Genomic DNA, 25988 nt, shown 5'->3' on the forward strand with positions numbered 1-25988 from the left:
CACCTCCTAACGGCCAGTCCAAGTGCCAGTTCATAATAGTTCACAAATTTGCTTCACCCAGCCCCCATATTCTACAGAAAAAACACTGCAGAAATACTTCATGGTCATTCCTTCATTAAGGGTCTTTCTCATTACACCTTTAGCCTTGTAGGGAAACAAAAACATTGAAAAATCTCGTGGACACTGACAGGTACAACAGGACTGTCCTTACAACATGTATACAACTATTTCAAGCCATCTGACATTCCTGCATCCAGCTGTTCTGGCTGTTTTCTGGTGGCTTCTGAAAACTGCAGCATCGGAAAATATGAACACTCTTTTAAAGGATGCTGCCTCATTCTTCTACATTGTGCCGTCATTTAGGAGAGAAAAAACACACACACATACACAGACTACGATGCCCTAAATGTGTAGAAGTGATGAGCATTTGATGCCATTGGTTCTGTTTATTATGATTATTAATAGAACATCTATGTTATATCAGGTGGAAAACCACTCAGCAGAGGAAATAATTTCATATTTACATAATTTCTTTTTTACATGTATCTTAAAGAATCACATTCTACTTCTAGGTCTTAATATAAGATTTAATAATTTTCAACAAATATGTTGTCTAAAAATCAAATAGGTCATTAAGGTATCATTAACACCATCATAATTATCCTAAGGCACAACATTTTATCGCCTTTGATTCCTTTGTATCATTATTCTGAATAGCTTCAACTAGTCAAACAGATTCTGTGTCTTAAAAGGCAGACCATGTTTTGACAGGTAGGACATTTCTTTAGGACTCAGAAATTCTGCTCCTAGGTGTTATGTGGTGTTGGCTACTCATTTCACTCCTCATCTGTACTTCCAGAACTTTGCTGTCCTGCCTAGTAAGACTTCAAGTACTTTGAGACAGATACTGCCTTTTATAAATCTGGACAGCATGCAGACAACTGGACAGAAACACAAGGGAACTAACTCACTTCCAGAGTCACTGCTGAGGACTCTTAGGTGTTACTCTAACAGAAAACAAACAATGACTCATGTCAGCTCTGGAAGCAACTAGATGTTTTTCCTTTAAGAGAACACAACATGCGGCTCATAGCCTGATTGTTTCTGAATGCTCTAAAACAGCCTTTCACTAGCATTCAAATATTGGTGGTTCATCTACAAATATTAAATAGATTTCATGTTCTTTTCAGCTTCCCAAAAGTATCGAAGCGTGTGGGAGACATCGGCCTGTCAGCCTTGCACAGCCTCTGAATCAACAGCTAGGCTTTGATGAGAAACAGGCCTTGGGAGAAAGATAAGAAACTGCCGAGTTGTGCCAAGGTGGCAGGGAAAAACAACGGACAGCTGCAGCACTGAACTGGGAAAAGTTACCGCCGCGTGAACAGCGCATGAACGAGAAGGTGATTGCTCTGCACAGCGCGTGTTAGAGTGGTCTGATGCTGATAGGAGAAAAGGTTGGTAGCTGCCTAATTGCTGATTTGTTAACTATGAAGTAAGAGCTTTACCGACAGCATCCGAGAGCATAAGTATGTACCATTGTAACAATAAAATCTTTTTCCTTCTGCACTACATGGAGAGTCCGTGCCTCAGTTGCCACAAATGGTGCCCCGTGTGAGGAGGGCGATTAGTGTGACCTGCTTGGATCACTCCGGTGGCAAACGCCTCAGAACTTCAGAGCTGCTGTGAGGAAGCAGGAGCCGGCATCAATCACCGTTGCAGGGTGAGCAAGGTGAGCTGTGGGGAAGCGATGGGTAGGTCAATACCCTCGGAAGAAAAGTCAGTGATTGCACTGATGGAAAGACTGTTAGCTAAACATAAAGCTCGCATGCCTTGAAGAGAATTTTAAAGTGGGTAGCAGCCGCAGTTACTATATTCACTGTTCCGATATGGGATAAAGCAGGAGGAAGACTGTGGGAGTGTGCAACGCGAGGGAATCGGGTTGCGGCAGAACTCTTACTGACATGGAGAACTCTTTTTGAGATAATAAAAAGACAAGATAAGGAACGCGGCCAGTCTGTTAAGACAGAGGATGAGGACACAGAGGGCGAGGACACATGTCCTGAACCCCTGCAGCAAGCTTTATGTGCTGGGTCTTTTGACTGTGATAATCTTTTAGACCCTGACACTGTAAATCCTAAAAGAGAACCTGGCCTGTGTCCTCCCTTAGCTGGGGATGATCTGTGGGTAAAAGCAAGGCAAGAAACCTTGGCGCAAGGGGATATGGACATGGCGAGAAAGATTGTTGCTCCTGGAATTTGTGAGCTGGGACGTCAGCCATGTTGGGAAGGACTGCATTTTTCTGTTGTTAAGGAACTGCAGAAAAGCATTAGTGGGGATGGGCTTCGAAACTCATTTACAACAGGTATACTGGAGGCAATCGCTCATGGATATCAATTGATCCCATGGGATTGGCTGGCACTTTTAAAAACGGTATTAACGCTGGCACAGTGTTCTATCTGGAAAACCGAGTGTGTGGATCTCTGTACTCAGCATTCGCGCCCCCCCACCTGCAAGCGCGGAGTTGGTGGCGGTGGCCCCGGGCCTCCCCGAGCCCCCCACTGCGGGGGGACCGCCTGTGGCCAAGCCTGGCACCGTGCTCTCGGCCCGCGCCCACCCACCCCCCGCCCCGAACACCAAAAGCGGCAGTTTTTTACAGAAGGTGCTGACACTGGGATGCGGCGTCCCTTGTCAGCGACGTACCGTTGCAAGCCTTAACTGTGTTTACTGATGGATCTGGAAAAACGGGAAAGTCAGTCATAGTATGGCAAGACCCACATACTCAAATTTGGCAATCAGAGATTACTCAGTCCCCGGGATCGCCACAGATCGTTGAGCTAGCTGCAGCAGTCCGTGTATTTCAACACTGGGACACCCCAATTAACATTGTTACTGATTCTGCTTATGTTGCAAATCTGCCAAGAATTTGTGTTTGAAGGACGTTAATAATCCACTGTTATATTCATTAATGCACACTCTTTTACGATCATTAAATAATCGCAAGACTTCTTATTTTATTGTACATATCCGAGCGCATACTGCACTACCTGGACCTTTGGCTGAAGGCAGTCGACAAGCAGACGCGTCGACTCTGGTGACACAGGTGGTACCTAATGTCTTTGAGCAAGCTCGGCTTTCAAATTGTTTTGCAACTGCTGACACCAATTTATGTTCTGCTGATCAGGGATATCAATTAAACTCAGACACCAGAGTGAAAAGAGCAAGTGTATTTTACTAAAAATAACAAAATAATATAACAGAATAATACAGAAAACATACAGTAAGAAAAGACACAATAGCGCACTTAAACAAATAGGAAAATACAGGGTCATGCATCAAATCATTACTACCTGAGAGAGAGAATAGGGATTAAGAAAGATCCATCACCACTTGCATACTTTACCATCATCCGGATCCGCAGTGGCTGGGCAGCCCCGGTTACAGCGAGGATTTGGAGAGCCTTTCCCGGCAAGTGGGAAATCCTACGCGGTGCGTCCACCCGTAGGTGAGGCTTCCAAAGTCGCTGTGAGCGGGTCCAGCCTTATATGCTAAAAATCAGCAAGCCAGAATAGCTGGCACCTTTGTTTTAAGTGGAAATATCTGGTTTAAATTTCACATTATGTTCCCCCCAGAGCCTGGCCAGGGCTCAAGGAAGAAACTAAGGGAATTTCTCTGCTTATCTGATCAGATTATGCACAAGGTCTCACATCAGGTCTTGGAGACAGACACCTGCCTCCATGACTTTGTTACTCTATTCACATACAAAGGAAGGGAAAGATACATTCACCATAGCTCCATCCTCCACGCAGATTTCATTAATGATTACATACTGAGTTAACAGTTTCAGTTCAGGGCCTGTTGCTCAGGCTTCAACACTTCCACCTTTTACATCAGAACAGGTGGTTTGTTATAACTTAGTATAATACCTGTTAGCACAATGGTTATCAGTTATAAAATATACAGGATTCATCTATAGGTCAACTCTGGCTTGGGCCTATTGTCCAAGCCTTAGCACTTCACACGTGCATTTTCCCACCAAAACACCAGGGCAATACAAAACCAGTTTTCTTTATCAAGGCGTCAGGCTGAAGACATCATTGCCACTTCCCTGAGTGCCAGAAGGACTCCCTCTCTTCAGCAGCTAGTGGTGTCAACCCTCGGGGACTCGCCTCCTTAGAATTATGGCAATCCGACGTCACTCACTTCGCTGCATTTGGAATGTTAAAATATGTACTTGTGTCTGTTGATACCTTTTCTGGAGCAGTGTTTGCGTCCTGCCATACAGGTGAAAAAGCATGCGATGTGCGAAGACACTTTTTAGCTGCATTTGCTTCCTTGGGCGTGCCACAACAGATTAAGACAGACAACAGGCCTGCTTATGTTTCTGTTTCTCTTTTTTCTTTCTTTCAACAGTGGGGAGTCAAGCATCTGACCGGCATTCCCCACTCACCGACCGGACGGGCCGTTGTGGAGCGTACGCACGGCACGCTAAAGCGTCTATTACAACAACAAAAAGGGGGAGAGGGAGGGTATCAATCTACACCTCACGGAAGGCTAAATAAGGTATTATATGTCATGAACTTTTTAAACATTTCCCCTGTCTCACAGGTGCCACCAATATTGCATCACTTCTCGTCACAGATACCAGATCAACAAGAAGTCCAGGGCAAGGCTCAAGTGTTAGCAAGAAACCTGGAAAGTGGTAACTGGGAAGGACCAGATCCTTTAATAACCTGGGGAAGAGGTTATGCTTGTGTCTCCACAGGTCACGGTCCCCGGTGGTTACCAGCAAGGTGTGTGCGACCACACCTGAGGCGTGAGAGGCAGCTTTTGGTGGACGCTCAGGAGCCGGCTGTGGGTGCTGTGGGTGCCCCTGTGCCGACAGTTTGCGGTCTCTTCGACTGATCATTTAAGCAGAATGTATGGGTAATGCTTGCTGCTGCAATAGGACAAAATACACTATCTCTGTCCTTAATCACACTACAGTTGCCAACTCTTTTAAGAGAAAATGCTGACAGTAATTGCAACTCCTTAATGAAATATATAGGCTTACTAGTCACTAGTGAAAGATGTAGCTTAGACAAAATGTACTTATTAATAAGGATGAAATGCTGTAAGAATGTGTGTATTCAACTTTCTTTGTCTAGCAATATTAAGAATTAAGAGCTCAAGCCTTTAACCTCATTAGACTCCCTTGGTTTTCCCCCCTTGAGTGGTGGCCAGGCTCTGGGTCGAACCCAACAGGAGGATGAAATCAGATGTTTCCGCTCAAAGAAAAGTGCCAGTTCTTTTGGCCTGCTGATTTCCATATATGAGGCTGGACCTGCTTGCAGCGACTTTGGATGCCTCACCTATGGGTGGATGCATCACGTAGGATTTCCAGTTTGCAGGGAAAGGTACTCCGAATCCTCGCTGCAATCAGGGTTCCCCAGCAATTGTGGATCTGAATATTAGTACCCCATTAAGTAAGTGTGCTATTCCGTATTTTCCTTACTGTTTATTTTGTAGTATTTAGTCATATCCTTGAATTATCGGCAGTGAAACCAGCTTACTCTTTTCAACTAGTAACTGTACTGCTGTATTATGTTTAGCCTTTTGTAGAATTATTTTATGTATACTGTGTTTTTTGAAGTTTGTCTAAACCTTAATTGATAAAGCTTTGAAACAAGTCTTGCAGGTGCAGCTGCGAAACAAAGAAGGGGTGTTAGTGGGGTCGTGGGGGAGTTGGGGGGTTATTAGGGTCTGGGGCAGGGTCTAAAGGGCTCCTGGGGGGGGTTATGGGGGAGATATTGGGGTCCGGAGGGCACGGTAATGGGGTGCAAGAAGGGTCTGGAGGGGGCTAATGAGGTCCTGGGGGGGGATCTTGGGGCAGATATTGGCATCCTGGGGGGGGATAATGGGGATTAGAGGAGTGCTGGGGGTGGGCTGGTAGGGTCCCAGGGAGCTATCTGGGGTTTTTTGGGGGGGGAGGGGAAATGGAGAACTTGGGGGCCAATAGGCTCGGGGGGGCACTAATGAGGTTTGGGGGGAGTTGGGGGGGGCTAAGGGTGTTTTGAAGGGACCCAAGGGTGGCAAATGGGGTTTGGGTGGGTTGCAGGGGGGATTTGGGGTCCCTGGGGGTCCCAGGGGTACCTGTCCTCCCCCAGCGGGAGCTGCTGCCCCCGCAATGAAAACTGCTTACAAAGTAAGCAGTACTAGATATTTAGAGAATTAAGCAGCAAGTGGCCAATTGCCTTTTAGGTAAGGGTTATAAGACTGAAGCCAATGTACAATTTTACAAATTGTAGTTTAAAGACAGATTTGCTTTTTTTTGTGGAGATTCTGTTTATTATTTCTAGTCCTGTTTATTATTTCTAGTCCTTGCCTCTTACAACACCCGTCACCTCCCTAGCTTAGGCCTTAAGCCAGGACCTTGACACAACACAGCCATAAAACATGCGTATCTGTAAATGCTTATGGCTTATCCCTACACTCCCTCATTAAAAAATGGAAATCATTTCATTTGTTCACTAGTCCCTAAAGAGCCACAGGTACATTCTTTGCCAGCACAGGACTCACTGGCTGTGCAGGGCAGCATCGACACCTGCCAGGTAGGAGCATGCAGCAAGATCTGAACAGAACTGAACTCCCATGCTCATATTGAAGGGACCCACGAACACGCCGTGCTTGCGAATTTAGGGAGTGCCGCAGCAGTCATGTTCTCTGGCGTACGTTTTTTGGGAAGGACCTGGTGGCACAGAGCTGTGGAGAGCAGGGGGGCGCTGAACTCCCCAAAGAGGCTGTGGTGCCACACTGGGTTTTTTCCTGCTCGCCGTTGGCAGGCAGTGCAGGGGGCTGGGTGCTGCTGCCTGCCACAGGGCCTGCACACCCCCGTCCCCCAAGCAGAGCATTCAGCGGGGGTCTGTCGGGGGTGTCCGATCCCAGCTTCTGCCTCCCCTCCCGCTTGGAAACCCCCATGTTGTGTCCCCCCGCCGAGAGGCCACCGTGCCCAGCACCTGGAACCAACTGTGACTCTGTGACATCAGCCTCGTTGCCAAGGGCACCGTGGGCAACGTGAGCACTGCGGGCACTCTGTCAGCTGCTGCGCTGGTGGCAGCAAGCCCTTGGTTCTTGCAGCTGGCACATGCCACTGGCAACGATGCATCTACTCCTCCTCCTCATCCTGCTGGCCCTGTGCTGGCCTGTGCACGGCGCATGGGACAGCTGTGGGTAAGTGGGCCGAGGCTCTGGGAGGGAGCTTGGGCAACCTGATGGGGTTCCCTGGAGGGTGCCTGCTTGTCCCCTGTGGCCACACCACGGCTTCCCCAGCCCCACGCAGGAGCCTCGGTTCCTTGCAGCACCCGGGCTGCTGGCACAACTCGCCTGCGGGGCTACAGCAGAAATGGGGGCGGACACCCGCCCACCCCACAGGGTCCCCTGGCCTCGCTGTCCATGCAGCACCTTGTGGGGAGGGCAGACGGCTGACCTTCAGCCGGAACAGCAGTGAGCCATCGAGCAGGATGGTGACGAGTTTCTGGTTACAGGACCTGCGGGCTCCGGCCCATGGCTGCTTACTACGGCGCTTACTACGGCATGTCACGCGTTGTGGGTGGCACAGGCGCCCAGCCAGGGGCCTGGCCCTGGATCGTCAGCATCCAGGATCCCTGGGAAGCAGGCACGGGGCATGTGTGCGGAGGGTCCCTCATCAGCCCACAGTGGGTCCTCACAGCAGCCCACTGCTTCCTCGAGGCCAGGTAAGGAGGGCCGGGAACGGGGATATCCCCCCAGCACTCACAGGTGCCCCATCCGCAGCACCACGTGCTACTCCTGTCCCCTTTCCTTGCGGTACACCCAGTGCCTGGGCACTGCAGAGCCCAGCTGAGAGGCTGCTCGGGAGAGGGCTGGGCTCCTGCCACGGCTGCCTAGCAGCCTCCAGCTCGACACGCCTTGAGCCCAAGGCATGCTAGGGCAGTCGCACCCTCCGTAGCGCTGCTTTCCGCTCTCCTGCGTGAAGCAGAGGGCAGGGAACTGCTGGACTGCTGCAGCACGTGGCTCAGCTCCCTCTGAGCCCTCTCCCCATCTGCCTTCCAGGCACATCACCATGTGGCGCGTGGTGGTTGGGGCCAACCACTTGACTCAGCTGGGCCCGGAGGCCCAAGTACACAGTATTAAGCGGCTGCTGGTTCACCCACGCTACAGCAACATCACCAAGAGGAACGACATTGCGCTGCTGGAGTTGGACCAGCCTGTGCAGTGCGGCTACTATGTACAGCTTGCCTGCGTGCCTGACGCCTCGCTGAGAGTGTCAGAGCTGACAAACTGCTACATCAGTGGCTGGGGGGCCACAACGGCGAGATGTGAGTTCCCAAAGAGCGCTCGCGTCCTGAGCACAAGCTCGGCACATGGGGGAGGCGGGCTGGGCTTCCTGACAGCAGAGGCGAGAGCCAGAGTCCGGCTGTGGGGACATATGCCCATAGAGAGATGGGCCTGGCCCAGGGCCCAAGGCGAGACAGAAGGGCAACACCAGTACAATGTCTCTCACTATGCAAAGCCAAGCCCCAGCGAAGGGGTTCACCCAGACAGGGCAGGAGACCTGGCAACGAGCTGTCGGGCGTTAATTCCTTTCTGTCCTTGCAGCTGCAGGAACAACGGATGTCCTGCAGGAGGCCAAGGTCCACCTCATCGACCCCAACCTCTGCAACAGCAGCCGGTGGTACCGAGGGGCCGTCCACCCCCACAACCTGTGCGCTGGCTATCCGCAGGGCGGCATCGACACCTGCCAGGTAGGAGCCTGCGACAAGGCAGCGCCCAGCGGCACAGGCAGCCCCGGCACAGCCGCCCAAACACACCCCGGCGTGGGGTTTGCCTAGCAAGTTGCCCTCCCGCCCCTGGGTCCCCATCGCTGCTGGGGCTTCCCTTCCCCAGCTGCAGGTCCTTGCCCAGGGCCCCACTTGCCCCAGAGACCCAGGACTCTGCCCAGAAAGCCCATCCAGCGCTCCTGGCAGCACCGAGGTCCAGCTCCCAGTCCTGGAACATCCCTCTTCCACATAGCCAACATCGCTGTGCAGAGATGAGCACGAGTCCTACCCCACAGGCCCATGACCCCCTCTCAGACAAGGTCCTGTAGGCCCCAGCACCTGAGCAGAGCCTCTCTGTGCAGCGCATACAGCTCTGGCAGGTGCTGGCAGAGAGAAGGAGCCGGCCCTAGTGCTGCCAGCGGCCACCCGACACCACCTTGACCCTCATTCCTCCACTGCAGGGTGACAGCGGTGGTCCTCTCGTCTGCAAAGACAAGAGTGCTGACTACTTCTGGCTTGTTGGGGTCACCAGCTGGGGGAGAGGCTGTGCCAGAGCAAAACGGCCCGGAATCTACACCTCCACTCAGCACTTCTACGACTGGATCCTGGTACAGATGGGACTGTACTCCACAGCAAGGGCTGCTCCAACATCACGGCCATGGAGTCCTTTTCTCACCGCCTCAACCCCTTTTCAGAGGCCCAGCCCAACACCAGCACAGTCGGTCTGGTTTAGCTCCTGCCCCTTTCCACTCCAGAAGCTGCTGCAATTCTTTACCCGGCTGCAGGAGCTCCTGCAGATCCTAAAGGGAAAAAAGGCTTGAGCAGCAGGAGGAACAGGATCCAGCGCAGGCTGCAGTGTACCAGGGCCATCTCCTGCTGGGGTACTCACTGCCTGCGGACCCAAAGGCTGCCTCAGTGTCAAAGGCCTGCTCCGTCCTGCCCACACTCCTCTGAGCGCACACAAACGCTCAAGATGACTTACTTCTTGAAATAAAGGTTCCAATTTTCACAGCTAACCACGCTGCAGTCCAATTCAGTCTCCTGTGCAAGGCAAGGACTTCCATGCCTGCCACCTGCAAAATGAGGCTGCAGGCAGCCACGTCGGGCACAAAGGCAAAGAGTCACTCCAAAGGGCTGAACCTGAGCCTGGTCGGAGAGGAGGGTGCTCAGAGCCACCACAGCATGGAGAAGACTGGCACATCGGGGCCAGAAAGAGGATAGGAAAAATCCATGCCACATGCAGACAGCTTTGGGGCACGTGCGCGCACACACACTCCCGGGAGACACACGTGGGGTACAAAGAGAAGGTGCAATGCATGCCCGGAGCGTGCACACACCCCTACTCCAAGACACACGTCTGGAACACAGAGCGCAACGCGCAGTGTTCACACACACCCCCCCCCCGAGTGTGCGTGCGCACACACACAACACGCGCACAGGCAGCGCGTGCACACGCTGCAGCACGCACGCACGTGGAATGCACCCACCCACACGCCCCGCACGCACGCACCCCGTGTGCACCCACCCCTGCGCCGACCTGCAAGCTCACAGCGTGCACCCAGCGACGCGTGCGCTCGTAGAACGCACCTCCCATGGGGGCACACACAAACTCCTTCACAGGAGATACTGCAGACAACAGTTGAGCCTTTGGACCACCAAAATGAGGCTTTGGAAGCCAGAGCTAACACTTAGGAAAGGAAAAGTGAGGCTTTGGACGCTGTCAGTGGAGCTTTGGACCCTAAATGGCTGTGCTCTGCCCAAGAAGTGAGGGTTTAGATGCTAAAAATGAAAGTCTGGGCTCTACAAAAAGGCTCTGGGTAATAAGACAAGTTGGGACCCTAGAAATAAGGGTCTGCCTTCTAAAATTGAGGCTTTGGACCTTCAAAGTCAGACTTTGGGCTTTCCAAATGATGCTCTGGACCCCTGAAACCAGTCTTTGGCCTTTAAAAGCTGGGGTTTGGAACATATAATTGAGGGTTTGTACCCAAAAAATGAGGCTTTGGGTTCCATGAGAGGGGTTTGGAGCATAAAAAGGAGGGTTTTGGACACTCAAGATGCAGCTTGGACCCTCAGAATGGCTGGCTGCATCCTAAAAATGCTGCTTTGGAGCCTGACAATAAGATATTGGAGAGTCAAAATGCGGCTTTGGACTCTAGAAAGGAGACTTTGCAAACTACAGTTGAGCCTTTGGACTGTAAAAATGAGGCTTTGGAAACCAAAACTAAGACTTAGGAAAGGAAAATTGAGGCTTTGGACACTATCAGTGAGGCTTTGGACCCTAAACTGATGCTTTCTGCCCTAAAAGTGAGGGTTTAGATGCTGAAAGTGAACCTGTGGGCCTGAAAAATGGCAGGGACTCCCTCGGGACCCTCATGTTTACCTTGACGGGCAGGGGCACAGGCACTGGGTGGGCAGGGCACCGCCAGGCTCACACCTGTAGGAGGGGTGGGGTTTTGGGTGAATTTGGGGGATTTAGGGGGCAGTACTGGTGAGGAATACAACACTGTGGTCGGTGACCGTGGTGTGGATGGGCTGGCGGAGGCTGATGTGGCACAGGGCCAAGTGGGTCACATCCAGCCGCAGGTCGTACACCTGCCCCCTCTCTGCGTTCAAAGATGGGGGGGGGGCAAGGGGCTGAAATTGGGGTGTCCCTCCCCTGTGATAAGAAACTAACCGCTGGTCGTTACAGTAAACGTGCATTCGTATGGTCAAAGAGTACAAATACAATATGTGGATTGTGATCTGTTGTGGGAGACAGGCAACTTGACGTCAGCCTGTTAGCTCTGCGCAGCCCCTGAGAAGCAGCAAGGCTTTGATGAGAAACAGGCCTTGGGAGAAAGATAAGAAACTGCCGAGTTGTGCCAAGGTGGCAGGGAAAAACAATGGACAGCTGCAACACTGAACTGGGAAAAGTTACCGCCGCGTGAACAGCGCGTGAACGAGAAGTTGATTGGTCTGCACAGCGCGTGTTAGAGTGGTCTGATGCTGGTAGGGGAAAAGGTAGATAGCTGCCTAATTGCTGATTTGCTAATTACGAAGTAAGAGCTTTAACCAGAGCATAAGTACGTACTATTGTAATAATAAAGGGTCTTTCCTTCTGCACTTCATGGAGAGTCTGTGCCTCAATTGCCACAATCTGTGATGTCAGTTCTAACAGCTGGTATACTTCAGATTCTAGGGAGCCAACTTGAAAATTAAAACTATTCTCACTAGCCAAGAATTTTTCTCTAAGGACAGAAAACTACTGGTTTGGAATCTGAAGGTTCTTACTCCAAATTGCACTCCTGCAAGTGAGGAAAGCAAGGAGTAATTGAACTTTCTTAAGACTGGGCTTTTTTCCTGGCAGGTTCTGTGCTTTTCCAGAGAAAGAGGGTGGGGGGGTTAAAAGTTTATTTGAAAGTTGAGACTGGTTTTACAGGATCCCAGTTATTTAGATTTTCCATTACACTGATCCATCATGTGTGCATGGCTAGGTAGACTTTTTTTTTTTTTTTTTAAAAAAAGTTCAAATTAATCAGATTAGTACTAAACGAATGCAGGAAAGGCTTTTGCCTTTACAGTCATTTCATCCCTGTCTCCTGATTATGCTTCCCTATATTGCTGCCCAGTTCCAGATGGTGCATGCTTTTGGCCATTTGTTTCATGTACAGAAACTTTGTTTCTTCCATGTATTTGATATTTCTCAGCATGAGACAATTCTGCTGCTGTGTTTACTGGTAACATTCTTACGTGGCCATGCTTTGCGCTGTGTTTCTGTCCAGCTACAAATCCAAGCTACTATGACAGAAACTCCAAGTTAGTTTCTCAAATTTGGAAAACTTCCCTTCTATAATTGTCAGTGAGGCTTGAAACTACTGCCATTGGCTGATAAACCAAACCCTTTCTCGTGGTTACTGAGGAAGGTTGTGGGTTCTGATGTCTTTACACTTGAGTTTCATGGCTGTCTTCATCAGCAAATAATTTAAACATGGGGTAAGCAGCAGCAGGCAGAGAATTCACTCTGAGAATGAACCATTTCCTCTGAACCAAAAAACTAATGGAACCACAGGTTACAGCGTCTTCATTTTTTAAAAGTTTTGTAAAGTGCTTGGGAAGATTATCCCTATGTTGTGACTACAGAGAAAGGGAATTTGCATGCATTGGAGCAATCCGCCAAAGCAAGTTTTAGCAGAACTGGGAAGTGAAACATTGAAACCCCAAAACTGCGTTGCCCCTGAATCCCGTTGCACCGTACCTGTGGAGCAGATGGCATTCGACCTACACACGTGCTTTGCTGTCAGCAAGCCAAATAGAACAGAGGGAAGATGCAGAATGTTTCTAGAGAAAAATGCAAGAATACATGGTTAAAAAACCAAAAGAAATAGAAAGAGAAATACTGTATTGAAGAAAATACTAGTTAAGAGGAAGCAGTGGGAATAAATTGATGAAAGGGAACATTTGCGATGGCCTTGAAAGGCTACTCAAAGAAGATGCAAAACTTTTAGCACATCCTAATCCACACTGGATTAGTGCTATGAAGGTTGACGAGTGTGGAAAGATCTGTCAAAATATTTTTTAAAATGACCAGCTAACATCATTGTAATTTTTCTTTTCAGATTTATGATGCACCAACACCCGATGGGATGGAAGGAAGCAGAGGGAGTCAGGCACTCCTCAGTAGCACCCACCAACAGGGCAAGAGGCAATGGGCACAGATTAAACACATAAAACCCCTGAACACAAGAAAACACTTTTTTTTACTGTGAGGGTGGGTCAAACACTGGCACAAGGCCGCACAAATAGGTTGTGGAGTCTCCATCCTTGGAGGTACTCAAAATCCCACCGGACATGATCCTGCATAACTGGCTCTGCCTGAGCAGGGGGGGTGGACTCGATGACCTCCAGAGACCCCTTCCCACCTGAACCCTTCGGGGAATTCGTTTGCAGCCTCTCACCGAAACGCCCTCGCTTCACCACGGTCCCTGGCACCCCCGCTCTGAACGTAGCACCGGACGGTACAAATCCTGTTGCCAGGTGGAAAGCCTGAACTGCTTAACGAAGCGCTTCATGGCTGTAAACTGCCACCTGAGTTACCCGCGGGAAGATCAATACTGAGACACACCAAACAAGTATTGGCTGTATTTTAAAAAAAACACCAAACCCCCCCCACCCTTGAAAACCCCTCAAAAAACCCAACGCACCCCCCCCCCACCGCCTTAAACCCCTCCCCCAGAGCTCCCCCCCAAATACCACCCCCCACCCCCTCCAAAAAAAATAAAGAGACCTTCTTTCCTATTGTTCTGTGCCAGCCAGCATTACACAAACTGTTCCTTGTATACTCTCCAAACAGTGTTTCCGCGTGGCACAGCTCACATCTGCAGGATCCAACACTAGTAACTCGCACCGCACGCAGTCTCATCAGTTTCATGAGGAAAAAGGGTTTATTTCCGAGAGGAAGCGCGGTGGCACTGCCCTGCCCCAGGGCCGGCTCCAGCACCGACCCCTCCTCAGAGCCGCGGCGAGCGCGGCGGGCCAAGCCGGCTCCCGGGCGGGGTCCTTCCCGTCCCAGGGCGTCCCGCCTGACCGCCGGCTGCTGCCCACCCGCGGCGCCGCCGCAGCCCGCAAGCGCGGGTCAGGCGCTGGGATAGTCACCTCTAGAGGGGTCCTTGCCGGAGCTGCCTCTTGCCCGCGCCGCCTCGTGACGCTCTTTCCGGCGGCGGCGGCGGCGCGTGCAGGTACCGCGTGGCGCGGGAAGGGCCCGGCCGGGGCCGCCGGCGCCTGGACACGGGGGGGGGGGGGGGGGCGTCGAGCCCGGCCGCTCGTCCCAGCGGGGCGGGGGACCCGGCAGCGGGGCTGAGCGGGCGTTCGGGTGCCGGGGGAAGAACCGGTGGGTGGTCGGGGGGGAATTGGTGCCTCCTGCTCGGGCGCTGAGCTTGGTGCGTGTGGCCTCGGCAGGGGCGGGGAGGGAGGAAATGCAGCGAGAACTGTCTCAGGGACAAAAGCGAACTCGGTACCTTCCGGGGAAAAAACTGCAACGGGCAGAACTGTTCAGATTCGTCTGCTACAGAAGCTGTCAGATTTGGGAACGCTGTGCTTCTGATGCTCCTTAACTGGTGATGTTGTCTGCGTTCATCGTGAATTTTGCAGCAGTCTTCTCCAAATGTTTCTTAGCTACGGGTTTTACTGGGATTTTGTAGACAATTGCTTTTGGGTTTTCCAAATGCTTCTCGGTGTATGTTGAGGTGAAAGGTGCCTATGGCCAGAGGAAGAGGAAAGGCTTTCATTCTCCTCATTTGCACAGAAATATAAATTGCTGTGTATTAATTTATGTTTAAATGATGATGGAGCAATTATATGAAATAAACAGTTGCGTAATAATTTTTCTATACGTGTAGTGCGTTTACGCTTTAGTACCATACAAAAGAAGTCTTGTGGGAGTCTGTTCCTATGTTGTGCTCCTCAAATCTGCTTTTTTTTTTTTTCTGTTGAACTTGAGATTTCTGTTCAGCGAGTATTTGTTTGGTGTGCGCTTTTCCCCAGAGCAAAAGGACTTAGTCTCAATGTTACTTGTTGCCCATAGCTAGCTCCACCGTAGGTGAAATGTCTCACCATCTCTTCTGTCTCTTGTTTTCTTTCTCACGGGCACCATGGTGAAGAACAGTACCCGAAGGCTCTGGCGCTCCCAGACGGCGGCTTGATGGCTTGTGCCATGTCCCTCTGGTCCCGTCTCCAGGAACGGGTGAGTGGCGTCACAACGAAATAAGGCAGCGTCCTGCTTTGGGAATATAGTGAGCTGGATTGGAAACCCTTGGGTGGGCCGGGAGGAGGTTGCCTTCCCGGGTCAGGGATGAGCGCTGGCATGTATTATCTGATCTGGAGTTGATGTCTGTCCTAACTTTAGCTCTAGAATTACTCTGAGACCCGGGGAGCTCCAGTGTCCTTAGGCTGTGTGCTTGGAGCTTTTCCACACTGTGGCATCCAGTTGCCGTCCCAAAGTCTCACCCGGTGTGAGGAGAAGAGGGGCACAGTTTGAGTTTTCTCCCGTTTCTGTGCTGGGGAGGCAGAGTTCTTGGCTTAACGCTGGTGTTAGGAGGAGATGCTTTCCCGTTCCCTGCCTGCAGCTCTGGATACCCCAGTGGAACAGCATTAGCAAGTGCTGGTGGAGGGACGTGGGGGTAACCGTACCCAGCCTGCCTGGGTGAGCGTGTCTGTTCCGAATGCCCACACCCTGTTCGGTCCCACCTGCACCTCCAGAATGCTTGAAGGTCATGTCTGCCTTGGGTCACAGTTAACCATCACATGTTCAGATCGGCTTTTTAAGGGGAAGAAGAGCAGCAATGATCTATTTTCTGCTGGGGCTGTAAGTTCCATTTAGGGTTTGCAGTCGCCATCTCCTGCCAAGTTTGGATTTGTTTTGTGTATTCACGTACTCCTTAAAATGCTGTAAATGGCCGCTGTTTTGCACAGCAGTATTCTTGGACAGGCACATCGCTGGTGGTGTGTGTGCTTTTGTTTTTGTTGTTTTTTGGTCTTTTGGTGGTTGTTTTTATCAGGAGAAGGTGATAATGAGCAGGCTTCAGCTGATACTGTTGTTTCCTGGAATTTATACTTTCACAGGTGAGCTGTGTCATGAGAAAACCAGGCTCAATAGCAGTGTCCTGGCTGGGTGAGCAGGGACACCAGCAGCGGGTCTGCTGGTCAGAAGCTGTCAGATCCTGGCGGTGACACCGGACTGGCCTCCGCCAGTGGTGATGCCTGGGGCAGGTGCCCCCACCCAATGAAAACAGGGCTTCTTGGCTGCTCGGGGGGAGCAGCTGCTGATTGCCTTTGTCCTCGGGGCTTCGCGGTAGTTGGGGTGCCAGGGTTATGCAGTGCTGGGGTAACGGTTTTCCAGGGTTATCATACACTAGTTTTAGGGAGAGCCAGTGGTATTGGGTGCCAGGGTTATGGGGTTATAGGCTTACAGTGAGCTAGGGTTATGGGGTGTTAGGGTTACGGGGTGCCAGAGTGTAGGTGGGATAGCATTAAAGTGTGTTATTTTTAGGGACAGAATCTGGGCTTTTTGGTCCTGGATTCCTGGGTCATTTGGAGGTCTCTTGCCTTGGCTTATGTTCTGGGTGGTTTTTGGAGAGTCCTATTTTAGGTTATTTTCTTTTTAGGGTTTGGATAGGGGCCTCTGGTTTGTATATGATGTGTTTTCTAGTTGATTTTTTTTTTGCTCTTCTGGTGGTTATTTTGCATTTTTTGTCTTGTAACCACCCTTTCTGGTCTAATACACCTGTCCAGGTCAGCCAGTGTCACTTCTGCTGCAGTCAACTCATTTGTGGTGAGGGTTGGACTGTTTTAGATTAGATAAGTTCATGCAGAATGACTGCCAGATGATGAACAGGCACTTCTGGGGTGTGGGAGGACTTCTGGCCCACAGGTAATGACTGTCAGAAGGCTGAGTGTACTTCTGAATTTGTGTAGACTTCCAGATAGATGGTCATTTCTTCTGCCTTGGGGAAGAGCCATGGGAAGACATCAGCCACACAGGAGGACAAGGGTTTCCCCGAGGTTATGTGGCTTTTTGCTTTTGAGTAAGAAACCTACAAAGAGGTTGCTGTCGTTAAGTTTAGTGGCATTTTGTGAAGTCCTGTATTGAGTATTGTGGGACTTGAAATATCGCTGAAAAAATGGTGGAGGTTTGTCTGTCTTCTGGATGCTTTGGTTTTGATTGTCTGCTCATGGTGGTGACTTCAGACTGTCCTTAGCTCCTGTCTCAAGGCACAACGTGTGCTTAGGGTGAGGTTCATCACCCATGATAGTGGGTGTGAATCTGTATTTCAAATAGACTTCTTGATCATTTTGAATTTGGGGGTGGCAAATTCTGCTCAGATCTTTTCAGTCATCCTTGGTTTTGCCTCTTCATGTAACTGGTGAGGAGCTCGTAGGAGGAGCAGGAGAAGGGTCAGTGCTGCCATTTCCATATTGGTCACTCATGCTGCAGTTATCAGGGTTATCTTCCATCTGCAGTTTCTTTGCAGAAATCTCTTTAAGTCATTTTTCTGTTTTGTGAGGGGTAGTGGACTTAGTGGGAGACTTTTTGTTCCTCACTAGTGCCTTGGGGATTTACCTGATGATTTTTGTTTGTTTGATTTATATTTGCTGTGCTTAATTTAAAAAGCTTTTTGTAGCTCTTTGGATTTCTGTCCTTAAAGAAAGTCTAGAATTTCTACCCAGGGATGTCCAGAAAGGACACTGGTACGCTGCTGCCAACTTTCAGTCTAGTGAAATGTCTGATGGTGGTGAATGTTTAATGGCACTGTAAGTCAAATGCATCTTAAATAGACAAGCTTTGCCCTCGTTCCTGCTATGCCTGGGGGATGATTCTCAGCAGGTTGTAAACAGTGTGTTCTGCTGTGCTTTACCTGTTTAAAATAGTGTATTGCCAGAAAATAGTGCCTACGCAGAGCAAGAACCACCAGCCCCTGTGCTGCCCCCCCACAACCAAGGGGTTGGGGCCCCGGCAGGCGACCTTGCACTGCCTGAGGAGATGCTTCTTGTTTGCTCCCTGCCCAGCCAGGACGGTCTCAGGAGCCTCCCTGTTCCTGGGGACCCTGGTAGCACCAGCAGAGCCATCCCCCGCTGTGGCATCGGCACTCTCTCGCTGCCCATGGAGCTGCTCGCCCCTGACTACAGTGTCCCCGAGCCCGCCAATGCCATCCTGAGCCTGGAGCAGTTCAGCACCGTCAGGATGGGGCCCCAGGAGCGACGGTAGGATGTGGGGATGGACCTGCCCCCACCCCAGCCTGGCATGTCAGAAAGGAGGAGGAAAAAGCAGAAGAGCACCTGGCCAAACCACCCAGTAAGTGCAGGGCTCTGGCAGCCAGCGCTGGGGTGGGAGGGTGGCAATAGACCCCAGCAGGGATGAGATGAGACTGGCCCCCGGTGCAGTTGCAGGGGGGTGGGGGGTGTGTGTGAGTGTGCCTTAGAACAGATTTCATGGCATGTTTGGTCTTTTTTTTTTTTTCCCCACTAAAAGCCATTTCTCCAGAACTGCTCCGTGCCTGTATGAGAGGAGGAAGCAGCACAGGGGGCACTGGCCCCACTGAGCCCCAGATCAGGGCCAGTGAGCCCCAGAGGGAACTGAGCTACCCCCAGGGTCGAGTCAGTGCCAGTGGGGCAGCAGTGGGAGGGGGGGGACACTCCCCTGGCCCCTTTGATAGGGGAGCCAGGAAGGACGGGTCCCTGCAGGACTCACGGACAGAGCCCCACGCAGAAAGCAGCATGGAGCGCCTGGAACAAGGACGGACCTTGGGGGGCTGGGGGGCGACATGGACACACATGACAACAAGGGCTGCAATGCCTTTGTCTTGAGCAGTGTCCCCTCCGGTGGGGACAGAGCTCGGTGCAAAGCACTCCAAAGCCTCAAGCCAGTCGTGCCCTTCCTTGGGTCCCGCTGCGCTCAGCTCCAGCACCCGGCTTTGCCTCAACGCCACAGCAATATAACTCCAAATCACCCCAATGATGTTGAGGGAGGGAGCTGGTGGCCAGTCAGGGACTCTTCTCCCCTTGTCTGGCTGCACCTTGGGCAGCCACAGGACCAGGAAAGGAGGAAAAATGGAAGGGGGGAAACCCCGCCCTGTATCTTTCCTTTGGGAAGCAGCGTTGCTGTCCCGCCATGCTGGTGGGAGCTTTCCAGCTCTGTCCTGCAGAAGGTGCAGGGTGAGGTCCCCGTCGGAGCAGTTCCCCAGCGCTGGGGGTCAGCGGGGCTGAGCCCCTTCCTAAGGGCAGTCCTAGTGCTGGCGGGTGGTGGCCTGCTTGGTGGGGTGCAGCCACCTGGGGCTGGTAGGCAGCCGGGGGCGAGTCTGCCATAGTTGCCTCCCCAGAAGGCAACCTCACCATCAGCTCCTGCTCTTCCTGGCTGCAGATGTGGCACCAGCTTCTGGCTGCAGCGCAGGGTGCGTCTCAGCGAGCTGTGGGTGCTGTGCAGTGAGAAGGCAGCATGCGGGTGTGCACAAGAAGATACAGCGTTGGGCCTGGACTGCTGCAGGACCCTCGTCCTTGTCTGGCCCATCAGCTTCCGTGAGGTCACTTTCTGGTGAGTGACAGTGACGTGCACCCAGGCATTGGGCTGTCTGGGCCAGTGCTCTCCCTCAGAGCCCAGCTGGCTCCTCAGGCTCACGTCACGGGGTGGGGTGGGAAGCAGAGGCACCGCTTTGCTTGTGCAGCGTTTTGCAACTTGGCTTATTTTCTGAGCTGGCCCTCTACCCTCTGGAAACAGCCCTTGCACAAGCTGTGCACTGTCAAAGGAGTGAGGCAAAGCGTGGGCTGAGGGGGCGGCTGTGTGTAGACAGTTGATCCCGTTTGGTCCCAGGAAGCCCCAAGTGCAGTTCTGGCAGAGCTGGGCTGTCGCTCCCTGCTCTGGAGAAGCCCCGTGTCTGCGACAGTGCTCCTCAGCCCAGGGGGATCCCAAAGGCTGTAGAGCTGCAGGATCAAAAGGGGCTCCTGGAGAGATGCAGCTCGGTGATGAGCAGAGCCTCCTTGGCTTTGACCTTCTCTGTTCTCCATCTGTCCAGGGAGAGCAGAAAGACTTGCTTTTTCCTACTCCCCCTGCTCAGCCCCTGTCAGTCTCTGAGCTCCTGGGTGCAGTGGGAGCCTCTTTTTGGGAAGGCCCAAGAACAAGGGGAGAGCTGCTTTTTGGACAGGTCCTCCTGGTGTCAGAGTGGCCTGAGGTCCTGGTCTTTGCCTCCAGCCCCTCTTCCAGCTGATCAGGGGGGGACAGCCCTGCTGTCTGTGTACTCCAGCTGCTGGGACTGGAGCACAGCTACAGAAAGGGGCCCTTGGGAGTGGGAGGAAGCAGAGGCATCAGCCTGATGCCTTCTGCTTCTGCTAGAAAACCGCTTTCCATGTTGAGAAGCGAACCTGACCCCAGAGGTCTGGGTTTTAGCACTGCGGGGTGGGGAAGCAGCCCAACACCTAGTTGGTGGCAGCGGGGTGTGATACTGGTTCTCCTTTCTTCTGCAGCTCGCAAGAGAGGAGAGAGCTCTGGCTGGACGCCATCCTCAGGTAAGCCCCGCTGCAGTAGCAAACCTCTGGCGCCAGTGTGGCAGTTGGTGAGATGCTCCAGCTCAGCTGAAAGGCAGCTCGAGAGCTGGGGGAGAGGTACCCACACTGCTGGGGCAGCTGCGGGGCAGCCTTGCGTTGGTAAAGTAACACCAAGCCGATCTGGCTGTCACCACTTGCTCCTTTTGTGCCTGGACTTCTTCTGATGTAAATGGTGCTGGGCGGGCTGGCGGGGGAGAGAGCAAAGTCGGGTTCAGTGATACAGAGCTCTTTCTTTGTCTATTCCCTGTGCACAGGCAAAGGAGCAGAGCTCAGGAAATGCAAGCGAGCACATTGCCCTCGATTCATCTTCTTGTGAACATCTTGGGCCTCGGTGGATCTGTAAGTGTCTTTGTTGTTCCAGCTGGGTCAAGGGAGTGACTCTGCTTTCTAGCATGGACCATCAGAGGAGTTTCTCCCACTTGGCCTTTGTTCTCTTTTCTAGCCAGTGACGTTAACTGCCCAGAGCATCAAGGCTTTGGTTCAGTGCCAGGCAAAAGTAAGCAGTGGCTACATTTCTCCTCCTTGGCATTGTGTATGGGGTGGGAGAGGCCTTAGGAGAGGAAGGTCAGCCTTTCTGGCATGGGAAGCCATCAAGACACAGGCCTCTTTCTCCCTGGAGGAGTTGGGGTGGAAATTGCCAGTGCCGGTGGAGAGCACAGATGGGCAGCCTGTGTTCCCTGTGCTCCACTCTGGTGCCCTGTGCCTGGCTGTGGCTTTTCTGGACCACACGGCAGCCAGGAAGGGTGCTGGGGCAGTGCCCTGTGGGGCAGGTCCCGAGGAGGTGGGTGCAGCACAAGCCTTTGGAGCAAACACCCCCATGGGGCACAGAGCCCACGACTCCCTCCTCGGGGTCAGGGCCCTGAACTGCAAGTCTGTGGGGTGAGAGGTGATCATCTTCATTTACCTTTGGGCGGAAGGAGTACCACTTACATATAGAAAGTAATCTGGGATGGATTTTTTTTTTTCCTCCCACCTGCCAGAGTATCCCACATCACTGTTCTCAGAGTCCAAGGCATGGAGAAATCCACAGGAGAGCCCTGGCCGAGCAGCAAGTGCAGGAGCAGCTGGAGCCAAAAGTGCCTGAGCCTGAGGATGGCAGAGCACACGCTGATGTGCAGACAGGTAGGATGCTGTAAAGGTCTTAATTTCATGTTCAACTCAAAGCCCATTGGTCCAGATACACCTGGAAGAGGCAGTTCATGGTGCAGTTGGGAGCATCACCTTGGGTGGTGGTTCTGTGGCCATTGCCCTTATAACATCCTGGAATTCACTGCTTTGAACGTTAACAAACAGGGTGAATTAGGTTGACCTTTTCCAGAGGTTAACTGACGTTTCTTCAGGTTTCAGCGCATATCCTGGCACACAAGCCAGGGCTTCTTTCTTTGGCCTTTCCAGATGCTCATCAGATGTGGCCTGAGGTTTTTGAACGGTGCCACTGCTGGGCCCTGCTGAGCCTGCTGCCCTGCTGCCCAGTGGCACTGAGGCTCTTCTCCGTTAGCATAGCATTTCACCCAGAACGAGGTGGTCTGCGGTGGAAGTTTTGTTCTCTTACCGCCTGACTAATGCAGATTGTGTTGTGTTCTCTGTAGCCCTTCTTTTCTGAGCAAGGTCTCTTAGCTCTCCTGTAGGAGACAGGTACAATTCAGACCAAGTGTCCACATTTCAGATGTGCTGTTACCTCCAGGGCTCTTCTGGCAGAGGTAGGAAGAGAACGTGCGTGCTCTTCACGGTGAGACCCGGTGCTCTGGGCTGCGACGTCTGACATCTGCTGAGTGACACCTGCTGCCAGGAGTCCTTCCCAAGGAGGGCAGCAGGGCTTGCAGAGCACAGAGGGCATCAGAGGGTCGACAATCACAACCATGTCCCTCTTCAGTTGGGGTGTAGGTTTTTGCCATCTTGCTTCACAGGAGTCATTCTGCGGCACAGTCTTGGGATGTAGTTTGTCCTACTGAATCAACAGGCAGAGTCATGACTTTTAAAGCTCAGCAGACCCCAACACGTGTCATTCTTTATGCCTTTGCTTTCCAGAGTTGTGTTTGGATGAGCCTGGGGACCATGGAATAAAGGTGGAGATGGTATGTCAGGCAGACGTGCACCTTGAGTGACCACCCTCTTTGCTCTGCAGCCTGGCAGAGGGAGGAGGAGCCATGGCCAGGCAAGCTGAAGAGAGGTATGAGGCAAAACCAGGCTCACAAACCCTAGCAAAACAACCCATATGTATCTGCAGTTTCTGGGGCAAAACCGAGGCAGCAGACTGCTTTCTTTGAAGTAGTTGTGCTCTGGGACTTTGCCTTGTTAGATGACTCATCAAGAGGACAAGCCTGAGAGCAAGCTTTTTCTGTACCTCGTACAGTTGTAAGTCAAGCAGTTAGCTTAGGTGTGTTCATGATGGTAATGCCCTAAACAAATACTTGCAAGGCTCCGAAATTCAAAAAATCATCCTCCTACCTTATAACCTAAGTAGCAGCGCAATGCACCCTTGATTTCCAAGTAGTCAATGGATGATATGAGTAATTCCCCATCAACAGTAAGCTGGAAAGGTAAACCTATATTATTCATTGTAACTCAACCTTATACATTTGTTTTTTCATTCTTGCCTAATAAGGATATAACAGGAGATCCTGTTTGTTATAACAAACAGGGTAGAAAATAGGAATGCTGGAAAGTGCAGAAAATCCTGGAGCATCTTCTGCTTGTCCCACAGCTAACTGTCATCTTTATTTGCAATCCCAGTAAAGCCACGTGTCTGGAGATCAGGGCATGCTGAGGCAGCTTAGTCTGGCCAGTCACAAGACACTTGCCTTTCAGATTTACCAAAAAAGAAAACCAGTACATCGAGGAGGAAGTTCCCCTCCAGCCTGTGGGGGTTTGCTACTGCACAGGTTGAATGCACGCCTGCTTTCCAGCACTTTCTCCTGTGAATGCTTTTTGCAGAAGTAGAGGCTGGAGGGACCAGATGTTGCAAATACCGATGTCCTCAGTCGTTGTGTTGTCTGCTGAGTCGTTCTTCCAGATCAGAGAAGTGGCAGCTAAAGCCTGAATGTTTGACAGGTGGCATTCTCTTGGCAGGAACCGTGTGAAGGCCGGCAGACGCCACCGCTGCAGGCACAGGAGGAGCCCTCCTCAAAGACGGCAGCTTGGGCATTTACTGAGCAGGTCTTGGCTGAGCTTTTTGACTCGTCCTTGCACATCGTTTGTGAGAGCAACTCTTCTAATGACCCCACCGAGAGAGGTTTGTGTTATTTTTTCTTTTTCATATGTGAATGTAGCAATGTAACAGGCAGAATAGCCATAAAACAGACTTGACAGTCCCGTTCCGTAGTATTATGTGCTAAAAGGAAACTTTTTTTATTCCTTTACAATTGTAGCTAGGAGAAGGGAGAAATGCACATCCAGTCCCTGTTCCAATAAATAAACCACAATGAAGCAAATAAAACGGAAACCAGCATCTGGAAGAGCAACTAGATAGATGCTGCCCAACTTTGCCCAAAACTTTGGGTTGTAGAGCTTAGTTTTCTCAGGTGTGTTGGCTGCAGGGGTTGGGTAGGGGGCCTCCTGATGGAGGTGGGAGCTGTGGGAAATTCAGGCCTGTTGGGATCCCACCATGTAGCAGCAGGTAGTGACGACAGGCAGGCGTCCTAAATGGGGTGGGTTTACGGAGGAGCTGGAGAGGGCCATGATAAGCTGAGAGGCTGGGAACCCCGTTTCTTCATCTGGTTCTTACTACTGGATGCTGTGCCTGTCCCAAGTGGTGTGATGGGGAGATGATGTGCAGCCTCCTCCCAGTTCAAAGCTAAATGTGGCCCTGCAAATCCCAGGTGGATCCCTTCCCCAGTGAAGCAGACGGCAGAAGAGAGCTTTCCTTGGGCTGCTTTTGTGTGGACCCTAATGTCCTTGGGGTAGTGTGAAACACTCACCCCAGACTTTAGAGAGGAGCCAGGCACCGAGCTGTTCAGCACTTTTAAAGCCAGCCTGCTTCTAGGCATGCCCAGGAACAAGCGTTTCCCACAGCTGAGATCCTTTGTGGATTGAGACAGGGATTTCCCAAGTGAGGTGGCAGACAGGGAGAGTGCTAGTTCCAAAATTCTCCCTTTGGAGCTGGGGACCTGGCATCCTTTTGTAAATCCAGCCTCCCGCTACTGCAAGGCGTACGTCGCTTCCCCAAGGCACTTGAAATATATTGCCATCCATTTCCCTTCAAGCAGAACAAATAGTAGTGCCAGGTATAGGAAAAATCTTCTGAGGTGACACTACGTGCTTCCTTAGAAAAGATAAGTATCTGTTCTAAGTAAGATAAGTCCGTAGGTGGATTTACACATCTGTTTTATAAAGCTGTCATATGCAAGTTGAGTATCATGTTATATGACTATCTGTATTTCTTGAACCTCCAGTTTCAATGATCCTGATGGGGTTGGTGTAGCAGAGTAGCATCCTTCCGTCTCTGATCGAAAGAGCCTTTTTGTTTGAAGAGGAAGATAAGTCACCCAGACTGTTCCCTTCTATTCTGAATATGTGTTCCCCCTGACAAAGGTCATTTCAGGCTGAGGAGAGACAATTGGTGGGAGCCAGTTGTAAGGTGGTGTTGGAACAGCTCCAACTGCGAGTGGAAGCACAGAAAAATATTTAGGTTGAGCTGTTTTCTGTATGAAGAATCTCCTCAAGGTCTGTAAGGCAGTAAACAAAAGTACTTGTAATGCTCTTTGTTCCAGCATCCACTTGTGGCTGCTCTACAAATCCATGAATTGAAATCAAATAAGAAACACACAAGCTCAGCTGATTGTGATATGCAGAATCTATATGACGGCTCTCAGCCTAGTCACATTCCATATTTATTTTGAGATCTGCAGTGCCTATAATTTGCATTAATGCAGTTCCCATTACTACCGAAACGATAGTATTTAGATGAGATCAGAAAACTGCTTCATGAGCTAAATTTTGACTATTTGATAACAACCCTTCTTCTAAAGTGAGAAGAGTAAGCAAGCTAGATGAGCGAAAATCAGGATGAAGAATTAGTTTGGATCAGACAACCAGCAATATGAATTGAGGGGAAAGAGTAAAATCAAGTTTAGATCTAAAGGCAGGGAAGCAGGATCCACACTGCAGTTCTTCCCCAAAGTCTTCTGTCTGGTATTGAGCTGGAAC

The 25988-nt window shown here is 51.2% G+C and overlaps 2 protein-coding genes, 1 long non-coding RNA gene and 1 other non-coding gene across 10 annotated transcripts in view; 3 read left to right on the forward strand and 1 right to left on the reverse strand.

The window, feature by feature from the left end:
• Positions 1-6428: 6428 nt before the first annotated feature.
• Positions 6429-9595, forward strand: LOC141920630 (acrosin-like). The gene is made up of 5 exons (XM_074817708.1): positions 6429-7206; positions 7521-7730; positions 8068-8333; positions 8614-8759; positions 9236-9595. The coding sequence occupies exons 1-5, from the start codon at positions 7121-7123 to the stop codon at positions 9593-9595; spliced, it is 1068 nt and encodes a 355-aa protein (XP_074673809.1). The 5' UTR covers positions 6429-7120.
• A 2013-nt stretch (positions 9596-11608) lies between these two features.
• LOC141920631 (uncharacterized) lies at positions 11609-14316 on the reverse strand. Its single transcript, XR_012622407.1, has 3 exons — positions 14038-14316; positions 13709-13838; positions 11609-13091 (listed from the first exon to the last, which is right to left on the reverse strand). It is a non-coding gene; the product is annotated as an uncharacterized LOC141920631 (long non-coding RNA).
• A 158-nt stretch (positions 14317-14474) lies between these two features.
• Positions 14475-25988, forward strand: part of LOC141920632 (uncharacterized) — a 29937-nt gene continuing 18423 nt past the window's right edge. For 3 of the 7 annotated variants that reach the window (XM_074817710.1, XM_074817711.1, XM_074817713.1), the window contains exons 1-9: positions 14661-15492; positions 18315-18600; positions 19666-19836; positions 20763-20804; positions 21098-21182; positions 21286-21339; positions 21824-21965; positions 22872-23013; positions 23913-24075. In XM_074817710.1, coding sequence (XP_074673811.1) covers positions 18515-18600; positions 19666-19836; positions 20763-20804; positions 21098-21182; positions 21286-21339; positions 21824-21965; positions 22872-22948 — 657 coding nt within the window. In that variant the 5' untranslated portion in view covers positions 14661-15492; positions 18315-18514 and the 3' untranslated portion in view covers positions 22949-23013; positions 23913-24075. Of the gene's footprint in view, positions 14489-14660; positions 15493-18314; positions 18601-19665; positions 19837-20762; positions 20805-21097; positions 21183-21285; positions 21340-21823; positions 21966-22871; positions 23014-23912; positions 24076-25234; positions 25980-25988 lie in introns of those variants that run through there. The other 4 variants (XM_074817709.1, XM_074817712.1, XM_074817716.1 and 1 more) reach the window with 4 other exon arrangements.
• On the forward strand, positions 15593-15677 carry LOC141921957 (small nucleolar RNA SNORD45). The gene has a single exon (XR_012622840.1). It is a non-coding gene; the product is annotated as a small nucleolar RNA SNORD45 (small nucleolar RNA).

The sequence above is a fragment of the Strix aluco genome, chromosome 3 (assembly GCF_031877795.1).
Source record: "Strix aluco isolate bStrAlu1 chromosome 3, bStrAlu1.hap1, whole genome shotgun sequence".
Taxonomy (NCBI): Eukaryota; Metazoa; Chordata; class Aves; order Strigiformes; family Strigidae; genus Strix; species Strix aluco.